At 27.0% G+C, this 18,882-nt stretch overlaps 1 protein-coding gene across 1 annotated transcript in view; it reads right to left on the bottom strand.

Annotated features, from left to right (window-relative positions):
* The window catches only part of LOC111635636, a 176,402-nt gene that overhangs the window by 76,276 nt on the left and 81,244 nt on the right, over positions 1-18,882 (bottom strand). Inside the window, exons 5-9 of the mRNA XM_023380657.1 lie at positions 14,033-14,179; positions 10,985-10,999; positions 7,344-7,490; positions 6,948-7,124; positions 1,862-2,074 (exon numbers count right to left, since the gene is read on the bottom strand). Of these exons, the coding sequence (XP_023236425.1) occupies positions 1,862-2,074; positions 6,948-7,124; positions 7,344-7,490; positions 10,985-10,999; positions 14,033-14,179 (699 nt within the window). The remainder of the gene's footprint in view (positions 1-1,861; positions 2,075-6,947; positions 7,125-7,343; positions 7,491-10,984; positions 11,000-14,032; positions 14,180-18,882) is intronic.

The following is an 18,882-nucleotide window of genomic DNA, read 5'->3' as shown; positions in this document are numbered from 1 at the left end:
TCCTGCCGACTGTGAAGTGCGTTCTGTAATACAGTTTTTGAACGCAAAGAATGTTAAGCTAGTTGAAACTCATTGTCAACTTGTAGAGATTTATGGTGAAAATGCAATGAGTGATGGAATGGTAAGAAATTGGATTCGACAATTCAATGCTGAACGCACCAATGTTCATGACGAAGCACAGAGTGGCCGGCCTTCTGCTGTCAATGATGGTTTGGTTGCAAAAGTGAATGAGAAAATTCTTGAAAACAGACGGTTCACAATAAGATTACTTTGTGATGAGTTTCCACAAATTTCAAAAACTGTTTTGCATGAGATTGTCACAAATCGCTTAAATTATCGCAAATTGTGTTCCCGTTGGGTTCCCAAAATGCTTACGGATGTCCACAAAATGAGGCGACTTGGAAGTGCTTTGACATTTCTTACCCGATACAGTGAAGAGGGTAAAGATTTCCTAAACAAAATTGTTACCGGTGATGAAACTTGGGTTTGTCATGTCACTCCAGAATCAAAACAACAGTTGATGGAGTGGAGGCACTCATGGTCCCCCACAAGACACAAATTCAAAACAACATTGTCAGCACAAAAAATCATGTGCACTGTGTTTTAGGACAGACAGGGCTTTATGCTTGTTGAGTTCCTTCCAAGAGGTGAAACCATCAATGCAGAACGATACTGTGAAACATTGCGAAAACTTTGCTGTGCAATTCAAAACAAAAAACGTGGAAATCTCAGTAAAGGCATTGTGTTGCTTCACAACAATGCACGTCCCCATACTGCTGGTGTCACTCAAAACCTTATTCAACAATACAGTTGGGAGCAGTTCGATCACCCGCCATACAGCCCCGACCTCGCACCTGCAGACTACCATTTGTTCTTGAACTTGAAGCGTGATTTTGAAGGGAGGCGCTTTACCAGCAATGAACACGCAACAACCAATGTTCAGCAGTGGCTGTCTTCACTGGCGGCATCTTTCTTTGAAGAGGGTATAGACAAGTTGGTTTCCCGATATGACAAATGTCTGAACAATGGTGGTAACTATGTAGAAACATAGTTTCTGACATGCTCTTTCATGTAAAAATAAATTTTGTTTTGAAAAAAGATTTTTTATGTGAGTTTTTCCAAAACGGTACTTACTTTCTGGACACGCCTTGTATATATACAGTATATACTGAGATAGTATATATATTGAGTTATAATGAGTAATATATATATATATATATACTGTATATAGAATAACTCTGCTTCTCTGTATGATCTTTGAGCATTTGAGGTCCTGTGGAGAAGCCTCATGCAGTTTTACCCATCCATTTTTTGATGGTATCCAGCTGCTTCTGCTTTGAGTATTTTAACCTGATAAAAATATTTTGTACTAATTTTGAGACACTGTATGATTTTTCAATTTAAACTGCTGCTATCTTTCATAGGAAGCAAGACAGAATTTGGTACCACGCGAAGAGATTGCATAAGAACTATGTGGGTAAATAGCACACTACTGATTACCTATACTATCATGTACTTGTATTTAGCTAATATGTAGTAGAAGCAGAACAGCACAATGTAATCTTTTTGTCTACACCCTCTCTAAAATCATATTGGGAAACATTATTTTATGATCTACCCAAATAAAGCCTAATAGACACTTCATTATTTTAAGTAAGAACGTGATTTATACGGGTAAGAATTATATCTGTACATCTAGTTACGAACTTTTAATATTTATATTTTAAAAAATAAGACTCAAATAAAGTCTTTTAACATTTATACTTACTTATCAAAGTTGAATCATTTTTTGATGACTAAAAATATATGATTATTGAAAATATATATGTTAAACAAGAAATTCAGACTTTTATAAATTCACCTTTTATAAAATCTTCACAGTTCACAATTTCTGATGGTCCCATTGTACTTTGAATGTGTGTTCCATTTCTGTCAACACACCAACATAATCGTCCATCATTATTACATTGTTTGGGAATAAATTCTCCTGTTTCTGAACATTGTGGAATGTAAATTTCATTTGTAGGATTTTGTTTCAACAATGATTGTACAAATTGTTGTTTCTGTAAACACACTAAAACAAAAAATATATGATAAATAGAATAATTTCAAATTTATAAGAAAAATTCAAGAGATGCATATTTTGTTACAATGATGATAACTGCCATACTGAGAAATACACATCTCTTAAATTTTTTTAATAAATTTTAATTAAAATAAAATATCACTATTTATTTATTTAAAATCTTTTAACTAAATATAATCTATACATTCAGTTAAAACTAAATTATTCTATATAGTGAGATTTTATTTTAATTATATGATTATGAAATCACTACAATTAATAAATAGTAGTAAAAATAGTCATACTAGTTATTAGTTATTATCTCTATATATTCTATTTTCATAATATTGATAAATTACATATCTTAAATGCTTTCAAAAAAGTTATCTAAAAATAATAAATTTTCTATTACTATTGTGCCACTAAAATTAAAAATGCAGCCATTCAATAACAATGAGGAAATATTTTATTTTTTTTATCAGAAAGACTGATACTTTGATTCTTGCACTGATAAAATTAACCCTTCTTTTTTCTTAGTTCTTAATATTTTCAGAGTAAAATGAAGTTTTTAATTGAAAAAAATAAATAAAACTATATAAGCAACTTATCAGAAAATGAAGCAAATAAACTAATCTAACGACGCACAGAAATATACAGTTATATGTAACACAAAAGCAAGCTGGATGAGGGGAGACACCATGCCATACAGAGACGTAGCAGACCAAACAAGACAGTGACCTATGACCAAAAAACTGTAAAGCGTGCAACAAAGCACCATCTAATACAAAATATGTCTTAGCACATAGGGATTACATTTTTACTTTCTTTCACACAACTGAAAGTCAGTTTCTTATAAAGTTATATTAAAATAAGAAATTGCTGATGTAAGAAATTTTAAAATTAATGATTTTTTTCAGATATTTTTTATTGTTAAAATAAAAAAGGAAAAAAAGAACAAAGTAACAATGAATTAAGAAATAATCTAAATATGGAAATATACAGAAATATACTTCACTTCTGGAAGTCCATTAGCATCCTAAATCAGTGCTTACTTTGCCTATGGTTCTGGCTTACAAATTTACAAATGGATAAAATGAAATTGATTATTAGGGGCTGTCCATAAATGATGTCCATACTGGAAGTGAGGGAGGAGGTTATGACAAGTTGAACAAAAGTCAGTGACCTATACTTGTGTCACCGCTCAGAATCCATAAAGGACGACATTACGGGAAAGTATCCCACTAGTATATGAAAAGAGGTATGAACGCTTATTATTGTAAACTCTCTCTCTCATCTGCAAAGTCTAAGAAGTTTTGTATAAATTTTATTTAGTTAGTTAGGTTAATAAACTCTTGTTTGTTTTTTAAATGGTGTCGTTACTCGACTTTGCCAACGTCTTATTGTCGACCCCTCCGACTCTCCTCCACTTGCATAACGAATAACCGAACATTACTACCATCCCTGACAAGAAAAGTAGGTCACCGACCTGTGGCCAGAAGGAGAGGACTTCCCGACCTCCCCAGCGGCTCACAAATTGGTGTCATGGGAGTGGGGTTTGAATCTAAAAATCCCTAGAAACCTCACATTTGCCTTCTAATAATGGCTGGAATAGAACCCAATCCAGGTCCTTTCCCCATTCTCTTCAAGAAGTAGGCCATTTCAATATGCAAAAGAGGGGGTGAGGTCAGCCTTGTAAAGAAAGTACTAAAGAATTAAATGCAGAATACCCAGAGGAAGAAATATTGTGTGAGGAATTTTTACAGCTGGAGGAGGATTCTACTGGATATAACTTAGGAGCTTTCAAACCTTCGAAAATCTCAGAATATTTTGAATCTTCATCTGCTAAGGAACCTCAGGTACAATCAGACTCACAATATTCCTTAAAATCCATTTATGAATTGATACAAAACAATTTCTCTCAGTTAAGTCATGATATTCAAGGCATTAAAAATAAACTACAACATATGAAAGAAGAGAATAAAAGATATCAGGAAGAAATACAGAATTTAACTCAAAATGAAAAACCTAGATGCACTAGTTAAGCACAATAGTCATCTAAAAGATATGTTAGAATTTGAATTAGATTAATTAATTAATGAAAAAACAAAAAACAATATTATTGTTATAAATTACCCTTTTTCTAATACGGATTATATAAATGAAATTAATCAATTTGTTAAAGCGATATTATAAATAGAAGACTGCTTCTTAGAAAGTTTAATTAGATTAAATGACAAAAGTACTAATCCAATGGTCAAAATAACAGTAGATTCCAAATACAGTAGAAATCTTATTCTAAAAATATTTTGAAAATCAAGAGCTAATTTTAACAATGAGTGATATAGAAAAGTGATTTTTACCACTGATATATGTAAGATTCAGTCGAAAAAAATTATTGCCTATAATTAAACAGGAGAAAATAAAAGGGAACAAAATAATTATCAGAGATAATTATTACATTTATGATAAGAAAGTATTTACCTATGATATCAACTTAGATTCAGTTATTCAATTGGATAATTTTTTAGAATAAACTTGAATAAATTCTTGGATTTGGATAAAATAAATACAGAAAAAGATTTATTTAATTCCAATACTATCAAAATGGTATTTAATAATGAGGATAATATTAATACAGATATTCAGGTCGAGTCTGATAGATCTATTAATTGTTGTCCCTACACTAATGATAACTTTAATTTATTATTTGGTTCTGGAATATACAGGGACTACAGGGAAAACTCCAAAATGCTGATATAAGAGAATATATAAATCAACATTCTGTTGTTGATTTTACAGAAACCTGGATTATTGATCGGTGTGAGGAAGATAAGAAATATCTTGAACAAATCATTCAATATTAGTTCAATACAGCAAATTTGGACGTCCTTCTTGCGGTCTCATATTATTAGTGAAGAAAATATTTGGTAAGATATACTCATGCCATATAACTAACGCTTTTATATTTCTAATAATAGATATTAATCAGAATCCCCAGTTATTATAGAGAGAATCATGAATTGGCCTAATACTTGCATATTTTTCTCTTTCAGCAGATAAAAAGACAAACTTTCAAGAATTGCAAAAAGTTATCAATCCATGGACCAATATTATAAACTATTGGATATTCGGTGGGGATTTTAACATTCGTATTGGAGAAACTATGAATCTAAAATATAAAGGCAATAGTGCGACACAATTAAAAATATAAGCCTATCGAAAGATAAATCTGTATCTACAGATGCTTATACGTTATTAAATTTTATATAAGAAAATGATTTGATTCTACTGAATGGTAGAATCAAAGGTGATTATCTGGCTAAATTTATCTTCATATCTCACATGGGAAAATCTATTATAGATTTTATTATATGTTCTCAATCTATGACAGATCAGTGCTTGTCCATGGAAATTCTAAATATAGATATGTCTGATCACTTTCCTATAAATCTAGTATTAAAAGGGGATAAGGATACAATCAAACTAACGAAACAGTCTGATGTACAGTACTCTCAAAACTTTTGAATAGACCGAGAGTAAAGTTTAATATTCAAAGATATCTGAGAGAACTGACTTTCAAATCCAAAGAACTGTTATCACAAGAAAAGAATAATAATCTATATAAGAACTATGAATTTTTAATGAAATTATTACAGTCATTCTTTTTAAAAATAGTAAGAATGAAACGACTAACAAATTTAAACAGAATTGGTTTGATAAAAAATGTTATTATTACAAAATTAAAAAACAACAAAGTCTACAGATATTTCAGAAGACTAATTTGACCTACTATTTAATGCAATATCTGTTAAACAAAAAAATATATAGTAATATAATTAAAGCCAAAAAGAAAAAAATATTTTTCTTCAATGAGTGACACCTTAATTGGTCAGAAAGACAACAAATTCTTTTGAAAAGTTNTTTTTTTTTTTTTAATAAACAAATCAATATTTCAAATCGCTTAAAGCATTCAAAAGCATTTTTAAAATATTTCACATTTTTCAAAGTAGAAAAACTGTTAATAATGTTCCATAAATTAACTTACTAATCAATATTTTCCATTGATACAATACGACATTTCTACTTTTACTTTTCCTTTTGGTAGATGTATATAGTTTACTTACTGTTTTCAACAAAAACTTAGAAAAAGTTGAAGAAAAATAAAGGACTCTAAATATCATACTTCTACTTGCACAGTTAAATCTAATGTAATGTACAAGATAATTATTAATTCTTAAATCTGGGAGTTTGACTTTGAATATTTATATGTGTATAATAGGTAATACACTTAATGACCTTTCACAAGATGCAAATTATTTAATTCAACTTATTTAATGATTAAAGTTATTAATAGATAGTGTGTTTACTTTAGTGAAAAATGTTTAAAAATTGAATTTTTTTAACAATGTAAATATGATTTTAAAACTAAAAAATTAACAGTCTTTAAAGAATCTGGCAATCTTTCTTAGTTTAGTTTGTTTACAATTCATATTTTTAAAGTTTTAAAGTTTATTTTTGCATTACCAGTACTTTCACTTGTCTTTCTTTTTGTGATAGCTTGCTACAAATGTAAATCTTTTAGAATCTCTTAATCTTCTAATGCTTCTCAATATCTTATTTCTTTCAAATATAACAACAGATAATAAATACATCTTATAATGCTTTATTTATTAAACTGTATTATTGTCTGACTTAGTGGTGAGTAATAAAGAAAAATATTTTTTAAAATCAATAATTTTTATAAACTGTTGAAATTACTTAAATATACATATTGAAATATACATTTATTGAAATTTGTAATTAATTAATGTTCTGAAAATTTTTAATTTTTAAATAATTGGAATTTAATAGAAAAATATTGAAAATTTTTAAACATTCATACCAAGAAGAGGACAACATACTCCATAGTCGTTCTTTGGTAAAACTTCACAAAAATAATTAACTGGACACTGAGGTTTATTGGGTTCTATTCCACAAATAAATGGTTTTTTATTATCAGGTACCATTAATGGCAAGCCAACAGGGCATAAATGATCTAAACTCCTTGCTTGTTTGCTACCTATAAAATATTCAAATTAATAAGCATAATATTACAGAATCATATAGTTCTCTGAATCTAACTACCATGTTATATGAGAGAGATAATTGTATCATAATTATTGACTTTAAGAGTGTGTCTAACTTATACTTTTTCAAAGATATTTTAAAATTTACTGTACACAAAGTCAAGAATATTTTTAAAAAATGGCACTTATTTTTTAACATTTCTTTAACTTACATGTTATATTTGCTGGTTCCAAACATATTTTTCCACAATTTTCAGTAAAACAGCATTTTTGAACTCCACTGCATTCCATGTCTAAATTACAAGTTGAAGTACATTCATCATCAAGCAAGGAAATTGCAGGACAAGTTCCTGGTTTCTCTATATTTAAANTTATTAGTTATTATCTCTATATATTCTATTTTCATAATATTGATAAATTACATATCTTAAATGCTTTCAAAAAAGTTATCTAAAAATAATAAATTTTCTATTACTATTGTGCCACTAAAATTAAAAATGCAGCCATTCAATAACAATGAGGAAATATTTTATTTTTTTTATCAGAAAGACTGATACTTTGATTCTTGCACTGATAAAATTAACCCTTCTTTTTTCTTAGTTCTTAATATTTTCAGAGTAAAATGAAGTTTTTAATTGAAAAAAATAAATAAAACTATATAAGCAACTTATCAGAAAATGAAGCAAATAAACTAATCTAACGACGCACAGAAATATACAGTTATATGTAACACAAAAGCAAGCTGGATGAGGGGAGACACCATGCCATACAGAGACGTAGCAGACCAAACAAGACAGTGACCTATGACCAAAAAACTGTAAAGCGTGCAACAAAGCACCATCTAATACAAAATATGTCTTAGCACATAGGGATTACATTTTTACTTTCTTTCACACAACTGAAAGTCAGTTTCTTATAAAGTTATATTAAAATAAGAAATTGCTGATGTAAGAAATTTTAAAATTAATGATTTTTTTCAGATATTTTTTATTGTTAAAATAAAAAAGGAAAAAAAGAACAAAGTAACAATGAATTAAGAAATAATCTAAATATGGAAATATACAGAAATATACTTCACTTCTGGAAGTCCATTAGCATCCTAAATCAGTGCTTACTTTGCCTATGGTTCTGGCTTACAAATTTACAAATGGATAAAATGAAATTGATTATTAGGGGCTGTCCATAAATGATGTCCATACTGGAAGTGAGGGAGGAGGTTATGACAAGTTGAACAAAAGTCAGTGACCTATACTTGTGTCACCGCTCAGAATCCATAAAGGACGACATTACGGGAAAGTATCCCACTAGTATATGAAAAGAGGTATGAACGCTTATTATTGTAAACTCTCTCTCTCATCTGCAAAGTCTAAGAAGTTTTGTATAAATTTTATTTAGTTAGTTAGGTTAATAAACTCTTGTTTGTTTTTTAAATGGTGTCGTTACTCGACTTTGCCAACGTCTTATTGTCGACCCCTCCGACTCTCCTCCACTTGCATAACGAATAACCGAACATTACTACCATCCCTGACAAGAAAAGTAGGTCACCGACCTGTGGCCAGAAGGAGAGGACTTCCCGACCTCCCCAGCGGCTCACAAATTGGTGTCATGGGAGTGGGGTTTGAATCTAAAAATCCCTAGAAACCTCACATTTGCCTTCTAATAATGGCTGGAATAGAACCCAATCCAGGTCCTTTCCCCATTCTCTTCAAGAAGTAGGCCATTTCAATATGCAAAAGAGGGGGTGAGGTCAGCCTTGTAAAGAAAGTACTAAAGAATTAAATGCAGAATACCCAGAGGAAGAAATATTGTGTGAGGAATTTTTACAGCTGGAGGAGGATTCTACTGGATATAACTTAGGAGCTTTCAAACCTTCGAAAATCTCAGAATATTTTGAATCTTCATCTGCTAAGGAACCTCAGGTACAATCAGACTCACAATATTCCTTAAAATCCATTTATGAATTGATACAAAACAATTTCTCTCAGTTAAGTCATGATATTCAAGGCATTAAAAATAAACTACAACATATGAAAGAAGAGAATAAAAGATATCAGGAAGAAATACAGAATTTAACTCAAAATGAAAAACCTAGATGCACTAGTTAAGCACAATAGTCATCTAAAAGATATGTTAGAATTTGAATTAGATTAATTAATTAATGAAAAAACAAAAAACAATATTATTGTTATAAATTACCCTTTTTCTAATACGGATTATATAAATGAAATTAATCAATTTGTTAAAGCGATATTATAAATAGAAGACTGCTTCTTAGAAAGTTTAATTAGATTAAATGACAAAAGTACTAATCCAATGGTCAAAATAACAGTAGATTCCAAATACAGTAGAAATCTTATTCTAAAAATATTTTGAAAATCAAGAGCTAATTTTAACAATGAGTGATATAGGAAAGTGATTTTTACCACTGATATATGTAAGATTCAGTCGAAAAAAATTATTGCCTATAATTAAACAGGAGAAAATAAAAGGGAACAAAATAATTATCAGAGATAATTATTACATTTATGATAAGAAAGTATTTACCTATGATATCAACTTAGATTCAGTTATTCAATTGGATAATTTTTTAGAATAAACTTGAATAAATTCTTGGATTTGGATAAAATAAATACAGAAAAAGATTTATTTAATTCCAATACTATCAAAATGGTATTTAATAATGAGGATAATATTAATACAGATATTCAGGTCGAGTCTGATAGATCTATTAATTGTTGTCCCTACACTAATGATAACTTTAATTTATTATTTGGTTCTGGAATATACAGGGACTACAGGGAAAACTCCAAAATGCTGATATAAGAGAATATATAAATCAACATTCTGTTGTTGATTTTACAGAAACCTGGATTATTGATCGGTGTGAGGAAGATAAGAAATATCTTGAACAAATCATTCAATATTAGTTCAATACAGCAAATTTGGACGTCCTTCTTGCGGTCTCATATTATTAGTGAAGAAAATATTTGGTAAGATATACTCATGCCATATAACTAACGCTTTTATATTTCTAATAATAGATATTAATCAGAATCCCCAGTTATTATGGAGAGAATCATGAATTGGCCTAATACTTGCATATTTTTCTCTTTCAGCAGATAAAAAGACAAACTTTCAAGAATTGCAAAAAGTTATCAATCCATGGACCAATATTATAAACTATTGGATATTCGGTGGGGATTTTAACATTCGTATTGGAGAAACTATGAATCTAAAATATAAAGGCAATAGTGCGACACAATTAAAAATATAAGCCTATCGAAAGATAAATCTGTATCTACAGATGCTTATACGTTATTAAATTTTATATAAGAAAATGATTTGATTCTACTGAATGGTAGAATCAAAGGTGATTATCTGGCTAAATTTATCTTCATATCTCACATGGGAAAATCTATTATAGATTTTATTATATGTTCTCAATCTATGACAGATCAGTGCTTGTCCATGGAAATTCTAAATATAGATATGTCTGATCACTTTCCTATAAATCTAGTATTAAAAGGGGATAAGGATACAATCAAACTAACGAAACAGTCTGATGTACAGTACTCTCAAAACTTTTGAATAGACCGAGAGTAAAGTTTAATATTCAAAGATATCTGAGAGAACTGACTTTCAAATCCAAAGAACTGTTATCACAAGAAAAGAATAATAATCTATATAAGAACTATGAATTTTTAATGAAATTATTACAGTCATTCTTTTTAAAAATAGTAAGAATGAAACGACTAACAAATTTAAACAGAATTGGTTTGATAAAAAATGTTATTATTACAAAATTAAAAAACAACAAAGTCTACAGATATTTCAGAAGACTAATTTGACCTACTATTTAATGCAATATCTGTTAAACAAAAAAATATATAGTAATATAATTAAAGCCAAAAAGAAAAAAATATTTTTCTTCAATGAGTGACACCTTAATTGGTCAGAAAGACAACAAATTCTTTTGAAAAGTTATAAACAGTTTTTGTAAATATTCAAAATCAGCTAATAATCTAACAATTCCTCATATTGTTTGGTACAATTATTTTAGGAATTTTTCAATATATTATTCAACTTATAACAGGATGATTATAACTGATCAAGATCAACAAAATATTTAGCCATATGAAGAACTATTTAATTCAGAAATCTTATATTCCCATATTAATCAATTAAAATAAAAAAACTGCCCCGGAATATGATACAATACCAAATTTGGCAATAAAGAAATTTCTGAGGCCAATGGTTGAGTACTTAGTCAGAATATTTAATGACTTATATAATTTAGCTATAGTGCCTAACAAATGGAACAAAATTATTTTATATATGATTTTCAAAAAAGGTGATAGAACACAACCAGCCAACTATAGACCGATTACTCTATTATCTGGATTTCAAAAGTTATACACATCTATACTCAGTGGTGTAGCGTAGTGGGGGCGTAAGAGACGGTCCGCCCTGGGTGGCACTTTTAGGGGGTGGCAAAATTTCACAATAAATAATAATAATATCTTGTAAAAATTTGAAACATTTCATTTCATATTTTTGTTGCACCTACGATTTGGACCGATTGAAATGAGCACGGAATTTTTCATTACTTATTCTGTGACGCAACTGAATTTTAGTCTTTTAAATTGAGATACCTAAATAAGGGGGCTGTGAAATTTTCATCCGCCCCTGACTGCTGATATCCACGCTACACCACTGTCTATACTAGTGACAAAATTTAATGAATGGACTACAACAAACAACTATAGAAATAATATCCAATATGCTTTCAATAAAGATGGTGGCACTCTGATAGCACTATTTGTGCTTCTGGCATTAATACAACTTCAATTACAAAGAAAAAGACAAAGTATTCACACTTTTTTGGACTTAGAGAAGGCCTATGACTCTGTTCTGATATCTAATCTACAAAATGAAATGTCTAAATGCCGAGCGGAAGCTAAATTGATCAAAGCTGTAGATTTGCTTTTTGATCAGTACAATATCATCATAAAACAGAATAATAATGTATGGCCAGCTTTTAAAATAAATTGGGGTTTGTTACAGGATGACCCGTGGTCCCCTGTTTATTTAACTTTTACTCATATGACTTGAATAACTGCTTTACAAATGAAAATGATGGTTTTTCTTTTGGAGATCAAATAATTCATTCCATTTCATATGCTGATCTTATAGTAGTTTTAGCTCCAACTGCAACTGCACTTCGACGAAAAATATATGATTTAGAAAAATTCTGTGAAGAATTAAAATTGAAAATTAATCCAAAAAAATCCTTCATTATAATTTTCCAAAATGGTTCTAGATTGCCAAAAAAATACATGCCATTCTATCTCAACCAAGAAAAGCTTTTAATAGTCCCAGAGATAAAATTCTTGGATATAGTGCTTACTCCAACTTTGTTTTTTGAGAAACATTACAAGAAAGTCAAAACAAAATCTACTACTTGATTAACAATTTAGTCAATTTATTTGCTAAATTAAAAATTCGTAATATCAGAGTCCAATTTAGACTATTTTCTTCCATTATTCTAAATGCTTTTGGATACACTGCTCCTATTTGGAGCCTACCCTATTTTAAAAACCTAGAAATAATTCAAAACAAATTTGTACACAAAGTTTTTTTCTCTAGATTATAATGTTCCTGGTGCAGTGCTTCATCTTGAATTGAACAGATTTAGATTGGAACCGATTTTTATTAAAGGGTATATTAAATTCCTTAGTCGACTGAGAGATAGTGAGGTGCTTCCAGCCTTAATGGTGAGAATACTACATCAAAAATCTTCCATCAATAAGTCAATAAAAAATTGGATTTGTCAATTATCAAATTTGTTTAATATGTTCGGTTTTTCAATAGATTCGTTCATATATAAATCTGATTTATGCAAAATATATAATACTCAATTAATTAAGAACTCTTTTGAAATAACTTTAACTTAAGACATTTATGATATAAGGAATTGTATCAACTCTGCTTGCTATAATATAATTTTAGATTATCCAAACATTAACGACTATATAGATACTGATTTATCCTTCAATGTAAAAAAATTCTTTATCCAACTGAGACTAAATAGAGAAATTATATTTATTAATAATAATATTTATCAATTTTCTAAATTATTTTGTATAAGTTGTGACGTTCCCATGTCTAAATTTCACTTATTTTGTACTTGTAATAAGGCACAAGAGCTTCGAGATTATATTGTAAACAATATAATCTCGAAGCTCTGAATTCCAAGAATAATGAAAGTTCTATGTATCTTTTCTTTCACTGAGCTAAAAGTAATACAATATATAATCTATATAACTACGCACAAAAAGATTTTGTTATTAACCAACCAAACATATTATCTTTGTAATCACTCCTTTGTTAAATACAAACAAAAATAAGATTATGTTTATATTAATAGTTTACTTATTAAAAATTATAAGAGATTGTCCTTTTGGACTATTTGTCTCAAATTGTTCTATGTTACTCTTTTTCTATAATTTGTTATAATATTGATAATACCACCCTTTTGTTACAGGCATGAGCCTATTATACATAAAGTTTATTTATGATGATGATGACGATGATAATGATTGCTTTAATAAACATATTTCTTTTAATTACAAAAAATTATAGTAAACTTTTGCTAACTTTTGGAACCTAACCCTATATTTTGTATTAATATTTTGTTCCATATAGCATGGATTTGCATAACACATCATTTTCTCTGAATCTAACTACCATGTTATATGAGAGAGATAATTGTATCATAATTATTGACTTTAAGAGTGTGTCTAACTTATACTTTTTCAAAGATATTTTAAAATTTACTGTACACAAAGTCAAGAATATTTTTAAAAAATGGCACTTATTTTTTAACATTTCTTTAACTTACATGTTATATTTGCTGGTTCCAAACATATTTTTCCACAATTTTCAGTAAAACAGCATTTTTGAACTCCACTGCATTCCATGTCTAAATTACAAGTTGAAGTACATTCATCATCAAGCAAGGAAATTGCAGGACAAGTTCCTGGTTTCTCTATATTTAAAATATATAATTAAAAACTAAATTAAATTTTTATGTTTTCGAATAATTTTTTAGTATATGTTTTAATATAATAAAGATTGTAAATATGAAACATTAAGTTTTATCTTGTTTAAATTATTTTAATTTTTAAAATGCATTATAAATTTTAACTCAAGATTAAACTTTTATGTTTACCTTAACTTTTAAACCTATAAAAGCTATTATTATAATTTCAATTTTAATTTGCATATTTTCTAATAAAAGTCTGGTTTAAAATATTAAATATTTATACAGAAGATAACTTTAAATTTTAATATATACAAGATATAAAAAATAATATGATGATGAAGATAAGAAAATAAGAAAATATATGATTGAAATCTTTAAACATTTAAAAATGATAAGAAAGAATATTTATATAAAATAAAACAGAGAATTTGAAAATACAATAATTTGCTAAAAATTAACTTTCCTTTATTTTTAATATTTTAAACCAGAGATAGGCAATCATAATGTGTACTTTTGGGCCACAGATATGTTCATTTTAATTACACATACCAAAATTGCCAAATCTGTGATACAAACTTTTTTCACATGCCAACCAAAATTTTTAGGAGCATATTATTTGGTCTAGCATTTATCAATAGATGATGCTACAGGAAAGCCAGATTTAGTGGATTTTCTGCTAAATTGGCATCCATACTTGTAAGTCAGTGCATTACAGAGATAGATGTCTTGGAAATAGGATGTTTCTTTCATTTTCTTATTACTTATTATTACTAAAACAGTTAATAATGTTTACTTCTTTATTGTATTTTTATTTAGTATCACTCTACTCAATAAAAATGTATTCTATTAGGTTGAAATATACAATTCAGGAAAGATATTGGATATTTATTTTTTAAGAGAAGTCCTGGGTTGAATGCCAGAAGAAAAGCATTGACATGCCACATTTGGCACATGTGACAAGGGTTGCCCACCCCTGCTGTAAACAAACTTTTAAATGAATTTGATAGATTTAAAAATATTTTCAATGATTGATTATTACATTAAATATTATAGTATATATAAATTTAATGATATAAACTGTCTCACACAGAAATTTTCAAGTTTATTAAATCTGAAACAAATTTGAATTTTAAAAACTTTTTATACTGATTATAATTTATTATATAATCATATTCTCGTAATAATTAATTATTCTAATGTATTAAGAAATTATTTTTGTAGGAGAGATTATTTTAATCTTATCATATCCTTTAATCGAAGGATTTGAATCATTGATAACCTTAAAATAATATTTGTGTTATAAAATCATACATTTTAAACTGATTATTTATTCATAAATTTTGATTTGTATTTAAAAAATTTTTTTATCACACATTCTGAATTTTATTTATAGGTTTCAATATATTTAATCATTTTAACATTTTGTTAAAATGATTTAAACATTAATAGAATATAAAACAAATTTAACTAAATGTAATTCAACGAAGGTCTTTCTTCATGTGATTAAGAAGTGATTTAAAAATTTTCTATTAATCTTTAAAAAGCTTTTTAATCACTGTTTAAACTCATTTTATGTTTTTTTTTTTTTAATAAACAAATCAATATTTCAAATCGCTTAAAGCATTCAAAAGCATTTTTAAAATATTTCACATTTTTCAAAGTAGAAAAACTGTTAATAATGTTCAATAAATTAACTTACTAATCAATATTTTCCATTGATACAATACGACATTTCTACTTTTACTTTTCCTTTTGGTAGATGTATATAGTTTACTTACTGTTTTCAACAAAAACTTAGAAAAAGTTGAAGAAAAATAAAGGACTCTAAATATCATACTTCTACTTGCACAGTTAAATCTAATGTAATGTACAAGATAATTATTAATTCTTAAATCTGGGAGTTTGACTTTGAATATTTATATGTGTATAATAGGTAATACACTTAATGACCTTTCACAAGATGCAAATTATTTAATTCAACTTATTTAATGATTAAAGTTATTAATAGATAGTGTGTTTACTTTAGTGAAAAATGTTTAAAAATTGAATTTTTTTAACAATGTAAATATGATTTTAAAACTAAAAAATTAACAGTCTTTAAAGAATCTGGCAATCTTTCTTAGTTTAGTTTGTTTACAATTCATATTTTTAAAGTTTTAAAGTTTATTTTTGCATTACCAGTACTTTCACTTGTCTTTCTTTTTGTGATAGCTTGCTACAAATGTAAATCTTTTAGAATCTCTTAATCTTCTAATGCTTCTCAATATCTTATTTCTTTCAAATATAACAACAGATAATAAATACATCTTATAATGCTTTATTTATTAAACTGTATTATTGTCTGACTTAGTGGTGAGTAATAAAGAAAAATATTTTTTAAAATCAATAATTTTTATAAACTGTTGAAATTACTTAAATATACATATTGAAATATACATTTATTGAAATTTGTAATTAATTAATGTTCTGAAAATTTTTAATTTTTAAATAATTGGAATTTAATAGAAAAATATTGAAAATTTTTAAACATTCATACCAAGAAGAGGACAACATACTCCATAGTCGTTCTTTGGTAAAACTTCACAAAAATAATTAACTGGACACTGAGGTTTATTGGGTTCTATTCNAGAAATAAAAATAAAGCCTCGTTGTATAACTGGATATTTCCAAAACTTGCATTTAAGCTAACTATAATTATTTATATTTATTAGAACATAATATAATTGTGAATAAATTTACTAAATAATTGCTATAATACTGAATTTTCATACAAATTTATTTATATAAAAGCTATACTAAAATATACTTTTTAAATATTAATTTACTTTATAATTTATCTCTTAAATAATTGGAATGTTACTAAATATGATAAATGACGATGACAGATTAAAATCATCAATTTTTATGGAATTACTCTGGCATTTTCACCCAATAAACTGGCAGTTTAAATCAATTACAGAATATTTTCTTTTTACCATTTCTGGTACTTCTGTAGTGAAATTTTAATGTAATTTTTCGGCCTTCTACATTTTTAATGACTTGATTTATATAACCCTAATAAATTCAAAATTATAAATCTGTCCTCAGACTTTTTTAATAATCCACTTATTTGTCAACTGATAGTGATAATTTAATACTATGACAAAATTTCAAAACAAGTTGTTACAAAATTATGGAATAAAATCTGTTTGATTTACATGCAAAGTATGTTAAATAATTCATGTCTGGATAAATAAAAGTAATTTTAAAACATTTAAAAAGTTTTAATACATTCTTTTTTATCATTTAAATTACTTTCAAGCTAAAACTACTTAAAATAACATTAATAATGCTTATTCACATGTTAAATGAAACCTTTTATAATCATTTTACATAATCATTTTGGAAGAAATACAAAATGCTTATTATTAAAAATATAAAAATAATTTATTAAAATGATTGTATATATTGAGATTAAGAGATTAAATTTTGTTTTATAATTAATATTTAAAAATATATAAAAGCATTTATATTCTAGTTTCACATTTTTCAGATTTGATTGATTATAAAAATAATTATAGTTTTTATTTATCTATAGGTCTACATTGATTCTTTTATTGTAACTTGATTTAATTTTAATGTAATAAAGAGATGTAGAAATATCTCAAAATTTATCTTTTTTTTTTTAAATGAAATTTGAATCAATGACTGTTGTAAACACAGGATGACATTTTTAGGTTAGAACTAATTATTTATTTCCGGTTTGTAAAATTTATAACTCAGAATTCTGCCAAAAACTTTCTTAACGTATTTAAATTAAATATTATCTACTGAAATTTATTTATTTTACTACTGAAACACTATAAATTACAACAGTTTCAGCATTTTTTTTAAGTATAATATTTCAAAATGAATAGATTTTACTAGATATTGTTTAACAATAGTAATTATTTTCAATTTTTAAATTTTTGTATGAAGTTAAAATTTTTTTACTACTTTAACAAGTATTAAATATATTCTAATATAAAGAATAAATAAAATGGAATACACAAATGGAATATTTTTGTAAAAGTATTCTATTCTGTTGATGTGTTTGATGCTGAGAATAGCCTAAATTAAAAACTGAAAACATTTCATATTAAATACTTTTGGTTACCCAAACTTAGCAGTGTTTTATGAATTAATTAATACTCCTGTTTATGTTTTAAATTTGTTATTTATAACAGGCATTTGGTTTATCTATTATTAATTTTTGTCAAACTTCTACAAAGAAACAACATAATTGGTTGCATGTTATAATCACCATTAGATTTTATAATTTAAAAGTCTGTTTATTCAAACATATTTTCTGAAAACATTCATAATTGTAAAAATTTCACATCAATCATATCTAAATTAATCAAATTTCTTTAAGCAAATAACTAAATAAATTAATATTTCTAATATTATGAAATTATAAATTAAAATAATACAATTTAATATAAAGGTAACCCCTGTATAACGTGGCACTTCTATAGCATGGATTCACTCTAACACGGTTCGAGAATTGGTATCATCCCCCGTATAACACAGTACTTTTATAGCATGGATTCACTTTGACACGGTTCGAGAATTGGGTAAAACCCTCGTACAACAGGAAATGTAATAAATTTTTACATACTTAACTAATAATAGTTCACGAAAATTATTATTTTCGTGAACTATTAGTACTTAAGTATGTAAATTTT

The sequence above is a fragment of the Centruroides sculpturatus genome, unplaced genomic scaffold, assembly GCF_000671375.1.
Source record: "Centruroides sculpturatus isolate CEXI.00-Female unplaced genomic scaffold, Cexi_2.0 scaffold37, whole genome shotgun sequence".
Taxonomy (NCBI): domain Eukaryota; kingdom Metazoa; phylum Arthropoda; class Arachnida; order Scorpiones; family Buthidae; genus Centruroides; species Centruroides sculpturatus.
Note: the sequence above shows the minus strand (reverse complement) of the source record. Positions and strands in the feature narration are given on the sequence as shown.